The sequence below is a fragment of the Sinohyriopsis cumingii genome, chromosome 2 (genome assembly GCF_028554795.1).
Source record: "Sinohyriopsis cumingii isolate HCF-2022 chromosome 2, ASM2855479v2, whole genome shotgun sequence".
Classification (NCBI taxonomy): Eukaryota; Metazoa; Mollusca; class Bivalvia; order Unionida; family Unionidae; genus Sinohyriopsis; species Sinohyriopsis cumingii.
The window spans coordinates 24536600-24562908 of NC_142962.1; the positions used below are offsets into that span (position 1 = coordinate 24536600).

General features: G+C 34.9%; 1 protein-coding gene across 1 annotated transcript; it reads right to left on the bottom strand.

Moving 5' to 3' along the window:
* On the bottom strand, window positions 1-25654 carry LOC149804486 (uncharacterized). Its single transcript, XM_089940703.1, has 8 exons — window positions 25630-25654; window positions 19937-19969; window positions 16832-16936; window positions 14658-14732; window positions 10664-10701; window positions 9838-9894; window positions 9159-9260; window positions 1-183 (listed from the first exon to the last, which is right to left on the bottom strand). Exons 2-8 carry the CDS (start codon window positions 19962-19964, stop codon window positions 133-135), a joined length of 456 nt encoding a protein of 151 aa, XP_089796829.1. The 5' UTR covers window positions 19965-19969; window positions 25630-25654; the 3' UTR covers window positions 1-132.
* Between the last annotated feature and the right edge of the window lie 655 nt (window positions 25655-26309).

Consider the following 26309-nt stretch of genomic DNA (forward strand, 5'->3'; position numbering starts at 1 on the left):
TAAAAGTGTGAAAAGTTTATTATTAGGTTTATGTTTAGGCAAAATCATACAACCAGCTTATTGAAAGTTGGTCTGTGTAAAGACAACTAACAACTTGTTAAAGTAAACAGACAGGATTCAGTCCTTGTTCGTCTACATTGTCGCATTCAGGAACTTCAAAACCTCTGCTCTGTTCTTTTCTCTCTGTAAAAAAAAAAATGAAGAACAACATCAACAATAATTATTATATTATGTATCCATGAAAGTTACAGTAATGAGGCTGTGTAATCAGTTTGGGTTTTTAAGGTTGAATTGATGATATTAGATTGTTATTTTGCAGGTAAATCAGGTTACATGTACCTTATGAGGTAATATTTTTCATTTTTCTCAATAATATAATTTTTCTAACATGGATTTATGCTGCATTTCCTTCTCAAACCAAAATTTTAACATGAAAATAGTGTTCATAACTGTTTAAGAGACTGATACTAGTTTGTGGGTCATTGGTTCTTAATGGGGTTTTCTTGTGTTCTTCCTCCATCAGTTATACTGGCCACCATGTCTATCATGCACTGAAAAATGGTGTTAAACCCAAAACAAGAACAACCAAGTTTTGAAGCAGATCATTTTAAGTGGCTGTAAACACATTTTGTACTGGACAATCTACAATTATTTTCTCTGTCATTTTATATATCTTCAATAATTGCACAGACTTAGATATAGTAATTAAATCCTTTAATTTTTAAAAAATCTTTTTAACATAGTGAGCTGAGCTAGTTTTGTGAGACCTATAAAGAGACGGAAGACTTTGCAAAGCACCTTTTTCATTCAAAGGGGCATAACTCTATTTGGATCTTAATCATATGACCACATATTCGCAGGAGGATGGGTTGTCTGAACCAATACCAACCCGTCATTTTGAATGAATAGATTAGGTTAAGTTTTCTTTTGACAAGGCAGTAGTTCTTTATTAGCTGTGAAAAATGGTCACTCCTAGATGTAGGCCTGACCTTTAAGTGTTTGTGAATGTGTACTGGTTAAAATCAGCTTTCCAGAGAGAATGTTGTACATTGCAAAAGTATAACTTTTACCAGATATTTCCATCCCAAAAATGTCAAAATCTGATCTAGTGACACAAAACTTGAAGTAGCTTTCAATCATTTTATATCTTGTTGATTTAAATTTATCTTTAATAATTTATACAAATGATGACAGTGAACCCAACTTAGTTCCTCACCGTATTTTGGACAATATCCAATGCAACACAATTTTAAACATGCTGACTGAACAATGCTTACATAAAACCAACAGCAATCTTACCATAACAAGCAAAGTGTTAGAATTGGTTTTAAGTTCATTAGACAGGCAGATGTGACTGAACTGGATTATTAATTCAACAGACCAAGTACAAGAAGGTTTCACTGAAATGAATTATAAGTTTTGTAGACAAAGTACAAGTAGATTTGACTGAGTTGGATTATGCGTTCACTGGACCATATACAAGTACATTTGACTAAAGTGTCCTTGATTGTAAGTGGCATTAACCTGAGTTAATTTTGTATCAACCTCAGATAGACAGAACTCCTTTAAATCTAATTTTAGTCATATCAAGTGTCTTTTGCATTTGGTACATTAGAGTTATCTGATAATGTAAATGAAGCTCTTCATGCTTTTTATGAAAAAGTTGAAGAGATAGTTTATAGTCTGGTATTATAAAAATCTGATTGCTGCAGTGAGAAAAAATTTAAATGCATGGTGAGAGCAAGTGAACTGTGGACATTTTAAAGACTCTGAACAGTAACATATTTTTTCTCTAGAATAAACAGAGCTTAAGATACTTCAAAAGAACAAATGCAAAGATTATATCATGAACAATGAATTTTCCACATATTGTAACACTAAATGTTTTTGGAGTTTTGTAAAATGTAATGAGCAGGAAGGAGAAAGTTCAATCCATTTAAAATTACTGATAGACTTTTGTAAAATGCCACAAGCAACAAGACTCAATCCCTACAACAATTATTTTGTAAAAGGTCACAAGCAGGAACATTCAATCCTTTTAAATTACATACAGAGTTTCTACTTCTACATAATCTTCTGACATTGGTATTATGTAAAATCATAAGCTGATGAATTATATAATATATATATATATATATATATATATATATATATATATATATATATATATATATATATATATATATATATATATAAACTTCTTAACTTGTCTTTAAAGTCTGGTACTTTTCCCGATTTATTAAAGAAAAAGCTAATCTTATTCTCATTTTTAAATTAAGTGGTAGAAAAAAAATTTGTTACAAATTATTGAACTGTATCACTATTACCAATCCAAACCAAAATGTCTAAAAAGGCTAAACAGTTTATATAAAAAAAACAGAACAGCTGAGTTGTATCCAAAATCATTCTACAGTAACCAATTAAACACGTTTTGCAGATTCTATTTGAAAAGAAATTGATATGAAATCCATTCAAATTATATAAATTTATCCAAAGCATAGTGAGAGCTATTTCCTTAAGCTGAATGCCAGAAAGGTAAAACTGTCAAGCAGAAATGAAGTGGTGCCTTCCACAAACAAAGCAGTGCTCACATAGCAGCATCCCAATAAATGCTCTCTAGGTTGGCCAAAAATGTTCCAGGGTCATTTTGGCCATGGGCCGATGTCCTATCATACACATGTTGAGATGTATAGCAGGGTAGATGACAACAATAAGATCAAAGTTGCCCTTAAATGCTGATTTCAGCAGTTTGCAGCCAAATATGCTCTTGCTGCAGCTCTATCAGCTGACAACCAAATAACTTGTGCATGCTCCCTGTGCAGGACTTGTCTAGAGGCTAGTAGACAGCTGACACAAACTAGTTGCAGCATCCTCAAAAAGCATGACTATTGCCTTGTTATTGTTCCATATATGTTCAGCATTATCCTGTGATGGAATAACTCTCAGAATACTAGATAATGTTATACTACTGCAGAAAAATGGATGTGAGCTGTGAGTGGGTCATAACACTGAGCTTCTGATAGATACTGCTGATGGTGTAGTGCACCCCCCTTTGTTTGTATAGACATTAAACATCAGCTCCAAGTTCAGGCATTTGAAATACTGGACTGTGTTAGTATGGTATGTTTTCATTTTGCATGTCAAAGTTGAGTGGTAAAAAAAAAAAGTGTTTCTCTAATATGCCTGCAATAAAGGCATAAAGCTGGATGATGATAATTGCATCATCAGTGTGGCAGTGTTGGCATTCTGGATACCCTGGTAGAATATGTTGATCCTATCTTTTGCCACCCACCAGATATTTGTTGATGCCCCAAATATGAGTGCTGACGCTGGCCAATGTGTTTAATTCAAGTTTTACCCTGATTTCTTTGGCGCTGATGTAGCCAAGGTTTTTCACAGTCATATTGTTAGTCGTCAACCAGATCTGCTCTGCTGCTGTTCAAAGCAATTGTGAATGCCAGCCTGGTAGTGCCAGGCATAAAGCCATTACTGCTCCTAAGGGAGGGAATTCTGAGAGTAAGAATCTGGTTTTGTAATGTCTGATGGTGCTCCAGGCTCCATTTACACCAAATTGATCGAGTTTGTTTCCATATTGAGACATACTGTTCCACTGGTGCTATTGAAGCAGATATGTCCTTTCTTTGATAATGTGCTACTATTATTAGCACTCAAATTTTATGAAAAATGAGGATACACAAAATGAACTTTTTTGTACCAACCCTTCCAGCGACTATTAACAGGGAATCCCAGGAAAACCAGCTACAAAACCTTCAAGGAGGTAATAATGGCTACAAATAAAATCAACAATAAAAGGTCAATGTGTTTTTTATAGGTATAACTTTGCTATGTTGTTGAAAACAGTGTACTAAGGCTTTGGAGGTACACTATAGATCATGAATATTCATGGAGAGTGGTTACAGTCTTTCCACAGTAAGTAAATAAGCATAGCCATGGTATATATGAAACAATAAGCATACAAAGCAATAAGATTGCAAGAAAATGTGAGATGAAATTCCAGCAGACACAAGTCAACTCACAGACACTGAGCTACTCTGTGGATGGGTCCATGGAAACTGTTGTCAAGGAAGTTGCAACAAAATGGCCTTGAATTATCTCTTTGCAGGGGCTTCTTCATCAAGACAGGGCACATCAAATGTATAAAGGTGTGCTTCCAAATACTACCATCAAAATCACAGAAATAAAAAATGACACAGATACATTAAAAAAAGAAAGAATAATAATCTCAAGATGAAATACAGCATGAGCAGCAACAAACACAACATGCAGCTAGCTAAGGGGGACAACCTGATTGCCAGCTGCTGACCAATGATTTCCAAGGGAAACTTTGCAACTGCCTCACTACTATCCAGGAAGTTATCATCCAAGTTATCCATGAGGATTCTTACTCTTACTCTCTAGAAACAACTGTGGACCCTGTTTCATGAGCAGGCATCATGACTGACTTCATTCTCAATGCAATGTATTATCATAATCACAAATGGACCAATGCCACATCTAGCCTCTGCACCTAAACCAGACTCTGGTGGTGTCTAAGAATGGGTAATAAAAAGAACCTGAGGCAGCTGGCTGGAATGCTGCAAAGGCTGGCAAAAAAAAGAATTGCTCAGCTCAGACTTATTAGGTCAATCATGTTGTTCTTGCTGAGGAATGCTGGCAATGCCATTGATTGGCTGTGTTTTGGATATTTAATTTAATTGTTTGTTTTGTTAGTTTTATATGAAAAATTTTTATTTGATTACATGCGTTTGTAATGTAACATTGTATGCTGGACTTAACCTTATCCAAAACTGAGTTCATTTCTGCTTGACCTTTTTGACTTTATTTAATTTCATTCTGTGTAAACACTAATACATAGCTAAATTATTCTCTGTGTATGGGCTTAATATCAGGATCGTTATTAATATAAGAAGTATATATGTTTTTTTGGGGACAAAGTTTTGGAATTTCCTAAGTGAATTATACAGGTTATTGTTTTGCAAACATGAGATCATTCTAGAATGTTATTTTCCACTAGGTAATTTTTTTAAATAGAAAATGTTAATTGTGACCTGAGGTCAAGTAGAGAAATATATATACTGTAATTGTGAGGACTTGGTCATTTTGTGCTTTAACATTTAACACTTTCAAGTTGTATGTTACATGCTGTGACCCGAAGTTATGGGCTGGAATCATTTATGTTCAAATTATTGAATTCATGTGATTATTTTCTCTGGAAATACAAACTTGCTCTGATAAAATTCTTGGATCAAGACATTCACTGGAATCTACACTGAATTAAAACCTGAAATTATATTACTGTGATTCAATAAAAGATTGTTGACACATCAACACTCTATAAGCTATAACAGACACATCATCACCTTCAGTTTTTGGATTTCTTTGGGACTTGTACTGAGTTTTATTCAGGACTTTAAATTATTAGAACTTGTGTCTGTAATTCTTGGATTATTTTGGGATTTAATTCACAATACCTTAAGTTCTTTTTTCTCATTTTATCTTGGTATTCAAGGGAAATAATTTATCTGTTTAATTTTACAAAGCTTGTTGTCTTTCACTCTTTTCTGTTACTTATTTTAAGAGCAGAGACTATTAACAGCTGTCAGGAAAACTTGTGGTACTTGTGGTCATAATAGCAGCTGTGGTCTTTGCAATTCTTCACTCTTGCTGTGTATCCAAGAGAGAAAGCTAGAGCAGGGTGACAGAGAAGCCAAGTTGGCTGCACATCCTACCTAGGCCTGCATGGTGCTGGTTTGTACTGCTGCTAACTTATTGCTAACTGACCATTAGGGACCACTCGAGTTCCCTAAGTGGTTAGAGCATCTGTCTCAGATGCAAGAGGTCACAATTTCAAACCCTGACTGAGTCAAACCACAGACTTACAAAAAATGGTACTAGCAGCAAACTTGCTTGTCGCTCAGCATTAAGAGGTGCTGGAAATTCATAAGGCCACTGAGCTCATGTCTAGTGGGAAAGCTCCAGGAGCAGACTCCATCCCAGCTGAGATCTGTAAGTCTGGTGGAAAGACTAACAAAGATGTTCTGTGGATGTGGAAGCAGAAACGCATACCCCAGGAATTCAAAGATGCATACATCATCGACATTTACAAATGCAAAGGCAATCACCAACCCTGTGACAACCATAGAGGAATCTCTCTACTCTGTATCCCAGACAAGGCCCTCGCCAGGCTACTGCTGAACAGACTCACAGAAGACCTTGATCATGGCCTACTGCCAGAAAGTTAGTGTATTTTTAGAAAGAAGAAAGGCACCATTGACATGATCTTTGCTGCCAGGCAGATGCAAGAAAAGTGTCTTGAACAAAATGTCTAGCTATACCCCACCTTTGTGGACCTGACTAAGGCATTGGACACCGTCAGCCGGGAAGGCCTTTGGAAGATCATGGCCAAATTTGGATGTCCTGAAGTCTTCATTGAAATGGTGAGGCATTTTCATGATGGCATGCTTGCCAGAGTCCAGGACCAGGGTAGCTATTCCAAACCCTTTGCAGTTATGAATGGTATGAAACAAGGATGCGTCTTAGCCCCCAATCTCTTCAGCCTCATGTTCTCAGCAATGCTGATGGATGCTTTCAAGGACAATGATGTGGAAGTAGGTCTCCAGTACCATCTGGATGAGAAATTGTTTAACCTGAGGAGGCTCTAAACCAAAACCAAAGTCGAAATTGAGAACATTCGCAACCTCCTGTTTGCCGATGACTGTGCCCTCAACTCCAACACAGAGGCAGGCATGCAACAGAGCATGGACCTTTTTTCCACAGCGTGTACCAACTTTGGACTCACCATCTCTATCAGCAAAGACCAAGGTTCTGCATCAGCCAGCTCCTGAAGAAGAGTACCTGGAACCATCCATCACTGTCAATGGCCAAAAGCTCAAAAATGTAGACAGGTTCACATATCTCAGCAGCACCCTTTCACAAGCAGTCCACATAAACGATGAGGTCAACACCTTGAATGCCAAAGCTAGCATAGCCTTTGGCAGAGACCGCTCAAATGTCTGGGATAGAAGAGGCATCAAGCTTGCCACCAAACTCAAAGTCTATGCAGCGGTTGTTCTCCCCACCCTCCTCTATGCTTGCGAGACATGGACAGTGTATAGCCGCCATGTCAAAAAACTGAACCACTTCCATATGAGCTCCCTGAGGAAACTACTGAAAATCAGATGGCAGGACAAGATACCAAACACAGAGGCGCTCACTAAGGCCGGCATGACAAGCATCCACACCATGCGGTGCAAGGCAAAACTCTGATGGGCTTGCCACGTTGTCCGCATGCCAGTAGAACGCCTACCTAAGGTCTTCTATGGAGAGCTACAACAAGGCAAGAGATCTCATGGTGGTAAAAAAAAAGAGGTACAAAGACACCCTTAAGAACGTAGGCATTGACCCTGACAGCTGGTAAAGCGTCACTGCTGATCAATCTGCTTGGCGCAGACAAGTGTGATTTGGATTTTTAACATAGCTTTAACAATTCTTCAGTCATACTGCTATGATGTCTGCAATGTGGCAGTTTATAGTGATGTCTAGCACTGGGGCATCATGCCGCAGACATGTAGCATGATATCCCACCCAGTCACATTATCCCGACACTGGGCAGACCAGTCCTAACATTAACCTCTTAATGCTGAATGCTAAGCGAGGCAGCTTTTAGTACCATTTTTGTAAGTCTTTGGTATGACTCGGCCGGGAATCAAACCCATGACCTCCCACATCCGTGGCGGACACTCTAACCACTAGGCCACCAAAGCGGCGTGGCACAGACAAGTCAATGTATGTGCAACAGCAAGACTGATGGATGTAGCTGAGAAACGTGATCTGCACAAATCCAGGAACAGCAGTCTCCCAGTCAGCAACCTGTACATCCATGTCCCCACTGCAACAGACTCTTTCGGGCCCAGATCGGACTGATCAGCCATCTCTGGACCATCCCCCAGTGAAACAATGACACTGAATGGTCCTCAGTGACACCGATGGACTAACATCATCATCCATCATCAAGAGGTTAGTGTTTGGACTAGTTGGCCTGGTGTAAAAATAACGTGACTGGGTGGGAAATGATGCTGAATGTCTGTGGAATGATGTACCAGTGCTAGATATCATTATAATCTGCCATACTGTAGACGTCATAGCGATATGACTAAAACTGTTAAAGTTACATAAATATAAATCCCACACACTTACCATTAGGACTAGAACATATTGCTAACTCAGTAACTGACCATTAGGTCTATAAATTGTTGCTAATTGACCGTTAGAACTATAAATTGTTGCTAACTGACCAATGAGCTGTAACTTAAAATATTCTGCGGATAAAAAGCATCTTGGTCATAGTTTAGAGTCTTTGGGCCATTTCCAATTTGTGTACATACACTTTATTTTCTGCCATTCCATGTTGATAAAGAACGGGAAGGCTAAATACTATGAAGTAAGTCAATGTTGACTTCCAGGATGAAACAGCTGGCTGTGTAAACAGTGTTTCTGACCAGCCACAAGGGTATATGGCTGGTCAAAAAACAATTGTATAAGCTCCTAAAAGTTTCAGCCTCCACCCCCAAGTGGGGGCAGGCAAAACTTCTAATTTACATGTTCTAAAGGCCACTATTTCTCAAAGCAGAATCAGGTGGTGGTTTTTTTAAATCATACATGCAAAACCTTTTCAAATAATCACTCGTATGCAATTTGTGTTTACCTACTGTAACAATGTTGTGAATTTTGGTTCCCATTGGAAATGTTCTGACTCAATATAATGAAAGTTAAACAAAACAAAAAAACATGTTTTAAATCAGACTTGGATTTTACCAACAACTCCTATGAGCTAATCTGCAGGCATTTTAATGTAACATCCTCAAAAATATGAGAAAGATTACTGACAATACATTTCTTTTATACAGGTTATTTTGACTGTCTTTATTTCTAAAGTACTTTCAAGGTATTACTTCACCGTGGTTTTTCCAATGAAGCAATGATTCACTTAGTTGTTATTAATAGGATACAAAGTAGTACAGGTTTCAAATTTACATTTAATTAGGATATTTAATTCTTCTGAACTATGTGCATACATGTAAACTGCTGACACTGGTGGCAAATAAAAAGAAAAGAAAATGACACAAATGAATACTTACTGCTTTGTCCTTCTTGGAACGTTTAATTTTTCTATGAATCTTCTTGCCCGAAATGGCACTTCTTAGCATATCTTTATCTTTACCTCTTTTCTCTTCCATGAACTGTGTAACAAATGTTACAAATCAAGCATAACTTATGTAATTTTATAACATTTAAAGATCTTCCGTCAAAGAAAGAATCTCACAAATCCATATACAAAAATTTAGCCACCAAAGTAACAGTTCACAAATTGTTTTCTAGTATATGATTAATGGTATGGCCAAATCACAAAATAAAAAGTGCAGTTGTATTTAAAAATTTACTTTGACTTTTGATTCATGATAGATATTTTTTATGTCTAAAATATATTGGTAGCTATTTTACTACTGTGAATACACTTTTTACATAGGGTACCAATTTTTGTTGATTTTTTGGTAACTACAAATTGCAGATTTAAAGACTAAATGATCCTTCTCCAACCCATGAATACATAATTCAATACTCATGAAAATGTCCTAGTTTACAAAAACAATGAAAACTGTTATCCTGAAAAATACACGATTCAAAGTATTCTAATCTCATGCCAGGTTTTTAAAATTCACCACAAATTATATAAATTAAGTTTTAAATGTCCATGAGCAGAGATCTGATTTTCTTATTTAAATCATGAATCATTAGTAACTTTTAAATATACTGTACCTCAGACAGTTTGACTGGTCCACTTTCCTTGTGCTTCTTATGTTTTTTCTTCTTCTTCTGTAGTTGATATTATCAGAGTAAGAGGCAATGTGTTTCACAATATAATATGAAGTAATCCGTCCAGTCAGATTCAAAGTTCAGGAAACAGATGGTTGGACATCCACACCAGTCACCAGGAGCAAGTTGGCATAGTTGATGCAGTTGCCAACATTTTAAAGTTGGTCCAATGTGTGAACAGTTGTTGGCAGCAGTCACCATTTGGAAGTTGGCCAGGTGTTGATGAAATACATATAATATAGAAAAAATACAAAGATGAGGGGGCTAATAAGACTTCAAATGCTTATATCAAACATAAGATTTAAATGGAGTCAAATTGGAAGATTAGTGCAACATCATAATCTCTTATTATAATATCTTGTATTTGAATTTCATCTTGATTCAAACCATGTGCACTATGAATAAACATATACAAATGAAGACTGCAATGAATCACATCAAATGGCAAATGTTGTACTGTAAATAGGTACCCTTCGGTGTGAACAGACATTATTTACCTTAAGTTCATGACTGGCAAATTTAGTCAAATGAAGAACAAACATACAAATAGAAAGGTGTTGGATGGTTTTCAGTGACACTTTAAGCCACTGAAATGTGAGCTAAGAGTCTTTTCAAAGGACACACCTAGACTCAGGCTGATCTGGGCAGGTATCAATCTCATGTTCCTTGGATTAAGAGTCCAACACTTTACCAAACGAGTTACTGTGACTCCCAAAAGAAGCACAACAAGTATTATTAAAGAAAAGTAAAAATAGATACGTTAGCATACCTTATGTTTATGCTGTTTCTTGCTCTGATGTGGTTCATCTGTATGAAAAGGAAAAACATGCATTTGTACTGATGTGGCTTGTCTGTATGAAAAGGAAAAACATGAATTTGTACTGATGTGGTTCATCTGTATGAAAAGGAAAAACATGAATTTGTACTGATGTGGTTTATCTGTATGAAAAGGAAAAACATGCATTTGTACTGATGTGGTTCATCTGTATGAAAAGGAAAAACATGCATTTGTACTGATGTGGTTCATCTGTATGAAAAGGAAAAACATGAATTTGTACTGATGTGGTTTGTATGAAAAGGAAAAACATGAATTTGTGCTGATGTGGTTTATCTGTATGAAAAGGAAAAACATGAATTTGTGCTGATGTGGTTTGTCTGTATGAAAAGGAAAAAACATGAATTTATACTGATGTGGTTTGTCTGTATGAAAAGGAAAAACATGAATTTGTACTGATGTGGTTTGTCTGTATGAAAAGGAAAAACATACATTTGTACTGATGTGGTTTGTCTGTATGAAAAGGAAAAACATACATTTGTACTGATGTGGTTTGTCTGCATGAAAAGGAAAAACATACATTTGTACTGATGTGGTTTGTCTGCATGAAAAGGAAAAACAAATCTGTACTGATGTGGTTTATCTGTATGAAAAGGAAAAACATGAATTTGTACTGATGTGGTTTGTCTGTATGAGAAAGGAAAACATGAATTTGTACTGATGTGGTTTGTCTGTATGAAAAGGAAAAACATGCATTTGTACTGATGTGGTTTGTCTGTATGAAAAGGAAAAACATGAATTTGTACTAATGTGGTTTGTCTGTATGAAAAGGAAAAACATGCATTTGTACGGATGTGGTTCATCTGTATGAAAAGGAAAAACATGCATTGGTACTGATGTGGTGTATCTGTATGAAAAGGAAAAACATGCATTTGTACTGATGTGGTTTGTCTGTATGAAAAGGAAAAACATGAATTTGTGCTGATGTGGTTTGTCTGTATGAAAAGGAAAAACAAATTTGTACTTATGTGGTTTATCTGTATGAAAAGGAAAAACATGCATTTGTACTGATGTGGTTTGTCTGTATGAAAAGGAAACATGAATTTGTACTGATGTGGTTTGTCTGTATAAGAAAGAAAAACATGAATTTGTACTGATGTGGTTTGTCTGTATGAAAAGGAAAAACATGTATTTGTGCTGATGTGGTTTGTCTGTATGAAAAGGAAAAACAAATTTGTACTGATGTGGTTTGTCTGTATGAAAAGGAAAAACATGAATTTGTACTGATGTGGTTTGTCTGTATGAAAAGGAAAAACAAATTTGTACTGATGTGGTTTATCTGTATGAAAAGGAAAAACATGCATTTGTATTGATGTGGTTTGTCTGTATGAAAAGGAAAAACATGAATTTGTACTGATGTGGTTTATCTGTATGAAAAGGAAAAACATGAATTTGTACTGATGTGGTTTATCTGTATGAAAAGGAAACATGAATTTGTAGAAAGTAGTTTCTGAGATATAAAAATATAAATGAAGAACATTATGTAACAAGAAAATGGTCAACAGCTGCATGACCAAAACTGCACGCCTTTGCTTAAGTCTAAACTGTAAAGTACTTTTATGCTTGTTTGAGTAATGTTTTATAACCAGACTGTACAGCTTTGCTTGCTAAAATCTAAATCATGTAATTCTTTTAGGACCAGACAGCTTGCTTTTCTTAAATCTAAATTATGTAGTACTTGTTATGACAAGACTGTACTGATTTGTTTGCTTAAATTTAAATCGTGTAATAATTTTATGACCCCGACTGTACGGCTTTGCTTGCTCAAATCTAAATCGAATACTACTTTTTATGACCAGACTGTACAGCTTTGCTTGCTTAAACCTAAATCGTGTGGCACTTTTTATGACTAGACTGTAGTTTGCTTGCTTAAATCTAATCGTGTAGTACTTTTTATGACCAAGCTTAAAACTAAATCATGTGGTACTTTAATGACCAGACTGATACCTTTGCTTGCTTAAATCTAAATCATGTGGTACTTTAATGACCAGATTGTATACCTCTGCTTGCTTAAATCTAAATCATGTGGTACATTAATGACCAGACTGTATACTTTTGCTTAAATCTAAATCATGTGGTACTGTTTAATGACCAAACTTACATCTAAATCATGTGGTAGTTTTATGACCAAGCTCAAATCTAAATCATGTGGAACTTCTTTTAATAAACTCTATGTATCAAGCTAAAATGTGTTGCAATAATTTCAAGAAACTAAGCTGAATGTTTGTTAATGGAAATCAATCAACCATGAAATACAGGTCAAAATGACTTAACTTTGAGGGGCCCCAGATGGCAGTGGTCTAAAGTGCTCTCCCTTACCAATCACTGCCAACTCACCTGTCCACATGGGTTCGAGTCTCAAGCTTGGTCAATGTTGGTAAGTGAGAAAACATGCCAGTAGCTTTGGGTGGGTTGGTGGTTCTTCCCACGCGGTTTCACTGGGTTCTTTGTCCACTGTTTATGCTGGCCACAATATATAGCCTATCATGTGTTGAAAAATGTGTTTCACTCACAATAACAACAAATTGGTTGAAGAGTTACATCTCATGAAGAATCCATATACCATGTTACATGACTCTGGAGGGAACAGTGTCTAAAAAACTTAGCTGACACAAAAGTTAATGCAGGTCACTTGAGTGTGAAATATTAGTCACTGGAATGTGCTCAGACGCAATGACTTATTTTTTTAGTTTTGAATTAAGAGATTTATGTTACTTATAATGCACCTACAAACCATGTTACATGACTATGCAGGCAATAGTCTGAGAAATGGCAAATTTTGACTCAATTTAGGTAGATGACTCTACAAGCAACAGTGTAAGAGAAATTTAATAAAATGAACCCTAACTTACTGAAACCTTGCATAATACAACAGTGCAAAACAAATCACTAACATATGAAATATAGGTCACAGTGACATAGTTCTTACTGACAGCTGTAGTACTCATAATGCACTTAAATACTACAGTAATAATGCCTATGAAATGAGCTAAAAGCAAAGGCTAACCAAAGTAGATGGACAGTGTAAAATAGGTCACAAAGACCCAATTCTTTGCTGAAAGGTATAGTACTCCAAACCATGCATCTAAACCAGGGGTCTCAAACTCAAAATGCCCTGAGGGCCACATGAGGGCATTTTCGATGGCCCAAGGACCACATCACATTTGTTATCTCTCATGACACCTTGTGATGCAAATAATTTTTCGGGCCACAGGATATTGCTTGGCAGGCCGCATGTGGCCTATGGGCTGCGTGTTTGAGACTCCTGATCTAAACATTACTCAATGTGACTCTGCAAAAACAATTATAGGACAAAGTTACCTAAATACAAACCCTAACTTTAGTATTCACACCAGATGAACATACAGACATATATCACCAATCCATAACATGGAATTGATCTGTAATCCTGCCAAAAGCTAATATAAACAATTTCCATGGTCTTTGGAAATAATTTTCACAGGTATGCTTTGAAATTTTATTTTGTAAAACTTATGTCATCAACCTTACACTTTGCACAAGAAAAAAAAATATAACCCTTCACCAGGGTAAGGAAAAGACTTAAAGGTCACTAACAAATAAACAGTAATAAATTGTGAATTTTATAATCCTCATTATTTTTTAATAAAAGGTGGGATTACGTAACGATGCCTGTTCAAACATGCATGCATTGATGCCGAAGTAATGCAATGCAACATGACGTAAAACATTCATGAGAGGGAGACTCCAAACAACTAGATATGATAAACAAAGGTTTAAGAATATCAATCCAGCCATTGGTCAGATGTTGCAGGTGGATGGGTGGGATGGGGTTAGATGCAAATTGGACCTAAGGGTTTAATGATAACTTAGGAAAGCATGGTAATATGGTTACTGTTCTGCAGATGTCTATTGTAGTTCAAGCTGAGACTGTTTTGGAACAACATACCTGATAATGAGGAAGATGAGGATGAAGAACTGCTGCTTCTATCCTGATGGTGTCTCCTCTTTTTCAACTTGGGCTCTGTTATGGTAAAATAATGACAATCTCAATTAACATGGCTAGATTACGAGTAACTTTGATCAGATTAGCTATATAAAAAAACCACAGCATTGTTACGGTATAATGTTGTCTCAGTTAACATTATTATGGTATAATAATGTCAGTCTCAATTAACATTGCTATGGTATAATGTCTCAATTAACAATGTTATGATATACTAATGTCAGTCTCAATTAACAATGTTATGATATACTAATGTCAGTCTCAATTAACAATGTTATGATATAATAATGTCAGTCTCAATTAACAATGTTATGATATACTAATGTCAGTCTCAGTTAACAATGTTATGATACACTAATGTCAGTCTCAATTAACAATGTTATGATATACTAATGTCAGTCTCAATTAACATTGTTATGGTATAATAATGTCAGTCCCAATTAACAGTGTTTGACTCTGCTGATTAGATTAGCTATCAATAAAACACAATTACAAGTGTTTGATGATGAGTCCATGCTGGTTAGGTTCAGTATGTCTGTCTGTATGTAAGTATGTATGTATGTTTTATAGCACATCAGCACAATAATAGCTATATGGATTCACAGTTACAAGTTATAATTAGACTGGTTGCTGAGTACACATGCATTGGAACTTCATACTATTAAGTTGCAGATTGCCTTCAACATTTATATACCAAAGCATGGATCTTTGCAGAAAATAATATATTATATAACTGCAGTGCTTTCATAGAACATTAAATACTAAATAAATAATTGCAGCATTTTCACAGAAAATTAAATATTAAACAAATAACTGCAGCATTTTCACAGAAAATCAAATATTAAGTAATTACAGTGTTTTCACAGAGAAATAAATATTAAACAAGTAATTGCAGTGTCTTCCCTATTTCCCAATATAAGCTGGCAATTGCATCACTTAAGTCCCATAGTTTTGTGTCTAACCACAATTCTTCTTTTATAGCCTAGAGTACACATACAAGATTTTCTTCCATTAACTGACTTGCATTAATTTTGCACAATATGTTACATAACATGGCGTGCTTCATGTCAAAGTACACTGTCACTATCTTAGCTCTCCAAGTCAGTATTATTTTGATGAATTGCTTGCTGTGAGCTACCTCCCATAACCATTATCTGGAAGAATGAACAGTGGGATTTTTAGCCTTGCAGTTGCTTCATGCCACCTAATGCTAGCCTTACTGAATGCAGTCAAGCAGTTTCTATCTTAAAAGGGGCATAACTCTATCAAAATCAGCCCAAAGTGTGACATCCAAGTCAGTAGATTTCTTTGCATCCACCAAATCTCATTCTTCAGGTGTCCAGTTAAATTTGTGGCTGTTTAATGACATATCAGGATGTGAAGTTGCATTTTGAGCTGTGGCAATATCAGTAACATGTCTTGGTCAGGAACACAACAAAGTACCATGCCTTGGCCAGGGACACACCACAGTACCGTGCCTTGGTCAGGGATGCACCACAGTACCATGTCTTGGTCAGCGACACACCATAGTAACATGTCTTGGTCAGGGACACACCACAGTAACATGTCTTGGTCAGGGACACAGCATAGTAACATGTATTGGTCAGGAACACAACACAGTACCATGCCTTGGCCAGGGACACACCACAGTACCATGCCTTGGTCAGGGACACACCACAGTACCATGCCTTGGTCAGGGACACACCACAGTACCATGTCTTGGTCAGCGAAACACCACAGTAACACGTCTTGGTCAGGGACACAGCACAGTAACATGTATTGGTCAGGGACACAGCACAGTAACATGTCTTGGTCAGGGACACTGCACAGTAACATGTCTTGGTCAGGGACAAAGCACAGTAACATGTCTTGGTCAGGGACACAGCACAGTACCATGCCTTGGTCAGGAACACACCACAGTACCATGCCTTGGTCAGGGACACACCACAGTACCATGCCTTGGTTGATCTAGGCAAAGCCCATTTATTTCAAGTCCAAGATGTAGATCACTCAGCCACGTTCTTAGAAAGGACAGACATATAGACAGACAGAAGGAGAGGAGAACAAAATGATCATTTTGTCACACTGGGGTACACAGAATAGTATATGAAGATTACTGTGCTCCTCGGAGTCAACTGATGAAGAGGATGTAGTATCAGAAGAATCGCTGCTGCTGCCCTCATGTCTCTCTTTCCTTTTTTTCTTTGCTCTTTCCAATGACTCTGAAATAAGTAAAAGAAAATACTTTAAAAATTGGTACATTGTATGAGAAAGTCTGACTCAATTTCAAGTACCCACTGAGATTCTGAATCTTTAAAACTGCATGAAATACAACTTAAAACAAAAGAAAACATATATTTGAACAGGTTGATGAAATAAACATTTTACTAAGAATAATGCATATCGGACATGATATGCCCATCTCCTGGCATTGTTCCAACTAATGAACTTGACCTCTAACCTTAGAAATGACTATCAAACTAACTTTAGGGGTAAAAAGTTAAAGCCAGAATAAGGAAGCAGGCTGCTGACTTCCATGATCCCTTTATGCAACCTTGACCTTGAGGAAGTGGACATAGCCATGGTATGTGATATGCTGTATATTTATGATATATAACTGGTTACAATGTCAATAAAATATCTAAAGCGGTTCAAAGGTTATTCTCCAAACAAAGATACAAGTCAGAATTACATTTTCTCTTGAGGTGACATTCAGCCTGCAGCAGCAGCAGGGGTCAAGCTAGATTTTAATTTTAGGAAGAAGAGACTCCTTTGGACAGATAAGGGGGTGGGGGTGAGCTGAAATGGGAAAAACAGGAGCAAAGCAAGAAATGCAATATATATATATATATATATATATATATATATATATATATATATATATATATATATATATATATATATATATGTGTGTGTGTGTGTGTGTGTGTGTTCTCTATTTTCTTATTTGAATTATGTTCTCTATCTTTTTTTTTTCAAGTTGAAAATTTTCTGTGTTGTATCTTACGAACAAAGTTTATTCGAGTATAAAAATTTTCATATTCACACACATTGTATTCACACCTGAAAGTGTGTTTGTTTTAATCTTGGGAAACATACAGTGTAATTTGGCCATATGACTTGAAAAGAGTGCAGCAGAAAACTATACACTGTAATTAATTTTAACAGACTAGTGCAACAACAATACAGTATTGTAACTGCAAGTTGGTAAAATGCTTGATCAATCAAATAAACAATTTTATTTTAGTTTCTGAAAGTTTTCAATAAAATGGCATTCAAAAAGCTTTCAAAGCTGCCTTGAAACAACCCATGTAACATGCACATGAGAGCAAATGCACAAGTGTCTTCATACCATACTGTACATTCTAATTTCTGTTGCAGATTAAACATTACTGTAACTATTCACAGATAACTCAATGAAGCATTAAAATCGATATATGAATGAACTAGACACTTCTTTCCAACTGAATCAACACACCCAAAACTTGTATAGTGACATGCATAACATGTGAGTGTACTGATTTTTAGAGAGAGGGATTTTCGTAAAATAACCACTCACTTTAAAACTTCATTACAAATCCATCAACAGGATTGCATTTTATGGTTTTATTATTTGCCTATGCACTTGTAGCAACATTATGCATTGGTTAAATAGAATTTGCTTCACTGCATTTATCATATTTTCACAAGAATGGGTGATGTCAGAAAACAACCTTGACCTTAGTGTTTTTCGAATTCCACAACACAGTACTGTTCCATATATTTCTGGCCAACATGAGTACATTTTTGGGCTAAATATTTATACCATATAATATGTAGACTTTGCTTTGTATGAATTATTTATTTTCCTTAAACTATCTGCCCAATGATTTATGAAAACAGACAATAAAATGAAGTGGTATTTCCTAGACACTGTGACAGGTTCTCTTAAATTTTAAACTAATTTTATAAAGAAAATAATGCAAACACAACAGTTAAAATCTTCTATCTTTTGTGGTTTAAATTAGAAATTGTTCTACACTGATTCTATTTTTGAAACAAATTACTTCATTGATTCTATTTTTGAAACACAAATTACTATTTACTTGCTGGTATTTAAGTTTCATAACAGAAGTTGTCATTAGTTTTCATCACCAAATCAAACAGTAGACATAACTTGGACACAGATAACTTACTTGGAAAAAGGGTTCATGGTCAGTCAGCTGTTAAAACAGACACCTGTGACTGTGCAAGAGTTTGTTTGTTGGTGCATCTATTATCAACACCACATACATTTCACTTTCTAAAACACTCTCTGAATTATTCCTGCATATGTGGAGGGAGCACTTTAAAAATCATAAAGTACTGTCACTCGTGTACATCTGAAAAATCATTTGGTGAAGTCCTTTTCACTTTCCTAACAGAAGACATAGTTTATGTTTTTAAGGCGAATTAGCTGCACACTTTACCTGCTGCATGACTCTTACAGAGGGCATGGCTTTGACAAGTGACATAATGTCATTACACAACTGGCAAAGCTTCATTAAAACATCTTCAGTGGTTCTAAAGTGATCCTCTGGATAATGATTTAAGTCACAAAATTACATTTTCTCTTGCTGTGACCTAGACCTTGGCTTCAGTATGTGTCTAAAATTTCATTAAATGTCTTCAAAAGTTATACCCAGGACAATGCTGAACATTACATTTTTCCTTGCAGCGACTTTGACTTTATGGTGGATGGATATGGTATGCTACATTGTCTTGTTATGATATATATGGATAAACAAAAATCTTTCTAACAATGATAGTCCTGACAAACTAATGTCAATGGACAGACAGACTGCACCACAACACAATATACCCAAATTAAGACAGGTGTTAAAAGAACAAGGACAGCCAAGATAATTACTTGCATGACAACATCTACAATCTGCAAAAATTCCACACATTTCAGCAACAAAAATAAATTCCACACATTTCAGCGGCATTCTGAGTTTTAAGGAACCAAAAGTTATCTTAAGATTTTACGGAGAACGAAAACTTCTACATTTAGTCAGAAAAGAAAGAAAAAAGCCACAAAGATCAGTAATCTTTATCTTTATGTAGTTATAAATGTATTTATGTCATCCCAGTTTCTTGAAGTCTCAATAAATGTCAAAATATAATACACATTGCTTCCTGCAAAACAGGCTTGTTTACCGACTGAAGAAGGCTAACTTTTTATACAGAAATATATACTTCACCTTCTCTGTAATTTTCCTCTTTTCCCATTGTTACTGAAATGACAAGTTAGATAGTTAGAACTTAATGTACTAATACACTGCTATGCATTATAACAACTTACAGTATTAATACATTACTATAAGGCATTACAATAACAACTTACAGTACTAATACATTACTTTAAGGTATTATAATAACAACTTACAGTACTAATACATTACTTTAAGGCATTATAATAACAACTTACAGTACTAATACATTACTATAAGGCATTGCAATAACAACTTACAGTACTAATACATTACTTTAAGGCATTATAATAACAACATACAGTAGTAAGTACTAATACATTATAATAGGGCATTACAATAACAACTAACAGTACTAATACATTACTTTAAGGCATTACAATAACAACTAACAGTACTAATACATTACTACAAGGCATTACAATAACAACTTACGGTACTAATACATTACTTTAAGGCATTGTAATAACAACTTACAGCACTAAAACATTACTATAGGGCATTATAATAACTCACAGTAATAATACATTACTATGCATTACAATAACTTACAGAACTAATATATTAATATGTATTACAATAACGTACAGTACAAACAATTTACTATAAAGCATTACAATAACAAATTATTAAAAAAATTGCAGCTATTACATCTTGTGGTATTTTTACTATATGGAAACTTTTCTAAACAAAAAAATGTGAAATCACACATATTCATATAAAGAGATTATGCTGGACTGCAATACTTAGATGAAGTAATTTTTCTCTACAACCTGAATAGGATGCAGTGGTGGAAAAATAGGGAAAAGAATGTGTGTAGAGAAGTCAAAATTTAGAATGTTCAAACTAATACAAGTGTAACTTGATCAAAATAGCAATTTTTTTTAGCTTGATTCAGCCAAATTCCAATATGACCTTGTTCTTGTACAAGACTGCAATCCTGAAAAAGGTTACAATAAAAAATGGGAAGCAGGTATTGAGGTACAAGTCCTCTTTTATTACTTTTATAGGGTGAAAAATGAAGTAATTTTTTTTACCCTAATTTGTAATCAGACTATAAACATTCACATATTAATAATTAGTTCTAGATTAGGCATGGAAGTTCACTTACATATTTGAGCTTTATCATAGGCGAATTTTCAGTAGGAGTATCATACATTAAGATGTAATTGAACAGGTACAAATAACCATTAAATCAACAAAGAGGTGGATAATCTCTCACATCTTAAGTGACGATACTCCCATTGAAAATTCACATATGCTAATGCTCCCAGTTCACCCAAATCTACCTTTGATACTTATAATATACAAAGTATATGTTCTTTAGGTGTAATATATTACACAAATTAACAAAAGTAGGTAAGTTACACTATATCGTTAAAACTTTCTTTGAACAGCATAGCATGTAGTTTTTGTCATTTTAATACACTGATGTGTATAACTTATAACTATCATAAATTTCTTTTTCAATTTTTTAAAATTTGTTTATACTAATGCAAGTTTTCAATATTTAGAATTTCTTCTTTTTTCACTGTTGTTTGATACTTTCCAAATGTTGTTTATATTGCATGTCACAGGTATTAAAGTTATACATGTAACTGTGCATTTATGTTTGAACAAATATACTAAAATTACCACAAATTGCATTATATACAAATGTATATTTTCAGGGTGACATTTATGTGACAAAGATATCATACAAGTTGATCTATAACTAGGTAACCAAATACACAAAATCGCTGTCATATCATGTACTGATGTTTCCAACTGGTACCATGTGGAGGTGTGTCTAAAGCTTATTTTGATGTTTAATAAATTCACCAGCCTCTTTGTTTATTTACTGTAAAAGCCAAACTAAAAAAAGTGAAAAGACTATTTTTAGGGGGTCTATTTCCTTACCTATTAATTCTGTGAATGATTAGTTCTAAATAAAAATACCATTTCATTTTGAACGACCAGATTTATTATCTAGGGCAGGTGTGCATCACCAAATGCTAACAAGATTTGCACCTGTTAAGTTTAATACAGGTGTGTGTGTATATAACATAAAATAACATATTGTAAAAAAAATTTGAACAAATGAAAAATAATCTATAAAGGAAAATAAATAAATATAGCTTTATACCCATAACATGCAATCATAGTACATGTACACATTTTTTTAAAAAAAGGATTCACATGTAGAAGAAAAGCAATAAATGCTAGCAATTTCAAACCATAAAGATGTTCAATGAGTATGTTTCATTTTTTCAGCCATAGTCAATGTAGGTGTATAAGTTGATTTTTTTCATAATTTTTCCTATATTACTGATTAGTTCTGGGGACACAGACAATTTCTAGTTATTTGCTGATTTGAGTTTGTGGTTCATTGTTGACTATTGCTATTAGTCCAAAGGTGAGTTACTGTAGAATCCCTTAATGGTACACAAATGTAATTTTTTATTTTTGACAAAGATATCTTTCCCAATAAGTTTTGAAATGATTGTTACAAGTGAAATAAATATCTAAGTTCAAAGATCTGGTATAAAAATTCAACATCGTCACTGGCAAATAAAATCCCTGAATCATCATTAAAAATAATATTAATAACCTTTTCTCTGTCTTTAAATGTTCCAAATGTCTCATAATAAATACTGTCCTTAATATTTGGAACAAAGAATAAACTAAATGTTTTGGAATGTTGACTTAAGCTCAGTTGTTATGCCTTTTACTTCATCAATGCCGATGGTGAATTCCCCCTTTCCAATCTTAGGAGCAAAACTTCCCATAATTTATGTATCTCCATGTCAAATGTATCGTACAAGATCCCATCATATGGGGGAACTGATGGGTTCGTCTGCTAGTAGTACACTCCTGTTTTCATAAGAAAAGACTGTAACATAAAAAGACCTAAATTAAATGTTCTATCTATACCTAAAACACTCCTGTTACATCTAATGTTTGTCATCTGGTCATCTATGTAAATAATAACAAAAGGACTTTTGTTTTCCCCTAAAATGATCTTATTGATGCACACATAAGTGTGAAGCCCACTAATTACTGCAATTACATCATTTGTTATGTTAAATCTGGGGCTTTGTCCTTTAATGTTTGTTATCTTTTTATCATCATTACGCATTTTGTCCTGTATTTGTCTTGCTGTACTGGTGCAGAAAAACTTCTTCTCTGAATTGGGTACATACATTGGCAATATTATCAGTTTTTGCCATCTTGGCAGCTTTTCTTAATGACTAGATTCATCAGTCTCTATGGTTCTTTGTCTGGGGCATTTGAGTTACCATGGGGTTTACCAATGGCTGGCATGCTACCGCAAAACTCCACTATTGCAAAGATTTTTATGCATCATAAACTCTGCAATGGGGACAATAGTTGTAAGGGGCCCTGAGTGGCCGAGTGGTCTAAAGCGCTCACCGTTCCGGATCACTGCCATCTCACCTCTGTCTGCGTGGGTTTGAGTCCAAGGCTTGACTAGCGCAGGTATGTGGGAAAGCCTGCCAGTAGCTTCTTGTGGGTTGGTGGTTCTTTCCTGGGTTTTCCAGGGTTCTTCCTCCACCAGTTACACTGGCCACCATGTATAGCCTATCTTGTGCTGAAAAATGGCATCAAACCCTAGAACAACAACAACAATAGTTGTAATGCATTTTTTTAAGAATCATCTGCCATCAGTTTTGTGCAGTATTTGTGCGGTGTCAACATTCATGTTGGCTGTAGTTGTGGTGACAGAGGTTTGTAGGTAACTTTATTTTGGACTTTTATTATAATACAATCTTGTTTGTTTTTTCGATAAATGCCCCATAGTGTTTCCTCTGTCTTCTATGATAAAATTTTTGATATAAAATCACAGCTGACTTCCAATTTCCCATGCTGCAGTCATTCAGGAAGTCAAGCTTTCCATTCTTTTGGGCCTGCTTTCAGTCAGCACAGAAATGTTCTTTTCCAGAAGGGACAAACTTCTCCAGCTGTTCTGTATTTAATATAATGTCCAAAACTTTGTCATTTGAGTGTACATCATTTCTCTTTTTAGGCATTTCAAATTCATTTTCATATTCTGGTACTGGGTGCTTTGTACTTGGTGTAGCTATGTCGACAACGTATGCAAAGTGGTTCACCGAATACCACATTCCATCTTTTGGTACTTGACATTGGCTACACCACAGTATTTGTATGGATGAATAACTCACTGGAGCTGTTTTCAATGGGTGAAATGTAGTATTTAATGAAGTGTAGGCCATGTCTTTCATGCTGCTGAATGAAGGATATATTATCTTTACAGATCACTGAATGACATCGCTCAATACTATGATTGTCCTGGCTGACGAGAATCCCCCCAGTGGCTGCACAGTTGTTGCTCGACTGTTCAAAGCTCAGTGATAAACACTGGATCCGTCTGCACTGTGGGTGGTCCATTTACCTTGACAAGTTACCTACCATTTTCAAACAAGTATAGTATCTTAACAAATAGGAGAAGTGAGGATGCATTGCCTGTGGTAATAAATGGATCATGACAAATGTTGTGAACATACACTTCCAGCAGATGCCTTGTGGTTTCATTGATCTTGCGTGATGGAAAAGCCAACTCTGCATGTGAAATCAGGTCATAACTAGCCTTGAACAATTACTCTCTGGCATGTGCAGTGCTCTTCTTGTCAACAGCCTATATAGTGACTGACATGGTATTTTTAATAGATAATGTATGTGATTCATTTCTAGCTTATCTGTATTAAAGGCCAACTGATCTTGAAAGTTTAAACATAAACATATTTTAATGAGTGTTACCAATTCTGGTTGAACTTTTTATGAATGTCACTTCTAACTCTGAGGATTTGCATATCCAATTTCATACAATTTAATTAAAGGAATCAATTGAAGTTAAATGATACTGGATAAGGCTTATAGGGCAAGGGTCATGGTCCAGGTAAGTAAATTGACACTGATTGTGACACATGCAGGTTATTTTATAAAACTATTACTCTGCAGTTTCATGCTGCTATAGTTATATAATCATATGTTGGTTTAATGGTTAAAACTGGTGGTACCAATAACCAAAATATTCTTTTTTATTAATTTTAAAAATGAATAAAATTGCACAGTTATATACAATGTATTTATATAATCTAAGGCCCATATGGCATTTGAATATAAATGTTTTTAAGTGTATTCTTGTTATTATAATCTATGAATTTCTGCTTCAATACAATTTAAATGCATACATTTCATTTCATTAACTCCAAATTATTATTCCAAATATCTATCAAAGGAACTTCAGAACAGAAAATGTCAATCATGGTTGTCATGCGATTCATTTATAAATCACCACACTGACGTTGATTTAACAAGATGAATTTTATTAGTTTCACACTAATTTGTACTTAACTGATGTCTTAATTATAATTTAAGAAAAAAAGTATAATTTATAATTATTTGTGACTTCCTTCAAAAGAAAATAATGCACCAATCCATGCTGAAAGATTTATATGTCAAATTTGCTTTAACATAGTTTACTCTATAATTAAAATGCTCTATAACTAAAACACTTATGTGAGGGATCTGAAATGATTTCACAGATGGGACTTTCTACTGCACACAATCAAGGAGTGAGAAATCTTGTGATGTGGAAGAAAAAAATTGATATAGGTCAATAACTTTTTGCAGAGGTTTAAAATATCCTGCTTTTGAATGCTTACCTGCTTCAAATGGTTCATACCCAACAGACAGTCGTCCGTTCCATCACCACTTATCGAATGACATGAAACACAAACATAAACCAGTTCAAGAGCAGACCATTCAACAAGTTCAACAGAGCTAATAGTTTGACACAAACCATGAAACCATTTTGAAACATTACACACACAATACAATCAGAGATGCAACCTAATTTCCAATCTCCACATGAAACCTAAAAACACTTATTAGCTGTTGTTTTTATCCACTATGAGAACTTAATGATACCTAATTAGAGCTTTTAAGCAACAGATGTGTCAGTCATGGAGAACAATTTCTGATATACTTGTGTTCGTTATCAAAGGCATACTTATTTTCTCTGATCAATAAAATTGTTGCTAATTATCTCATTAAAATATTTTGGCAGTTTGTATGTTCCCCATTATAGTTAAACATCAAAGTTAAAGGTTACATCTAATTATGGCTAATCTCAGAATTGCTCAACTTCTAAACAGTCTTATGCCAAAGGCAGTTCAGTCTACTAAAACTGACAATTGTGAGTAAGATAATAACATTGTCATAAATTCTATGTATATGTGCTTGAAAAGATAACTGTCTTCTATCAACGGATTGAATGAATTACTGTCCCTGCAAATTACTACCACTGAATTTATCAATGCTCTTATAATTAAGGCACTTTTGT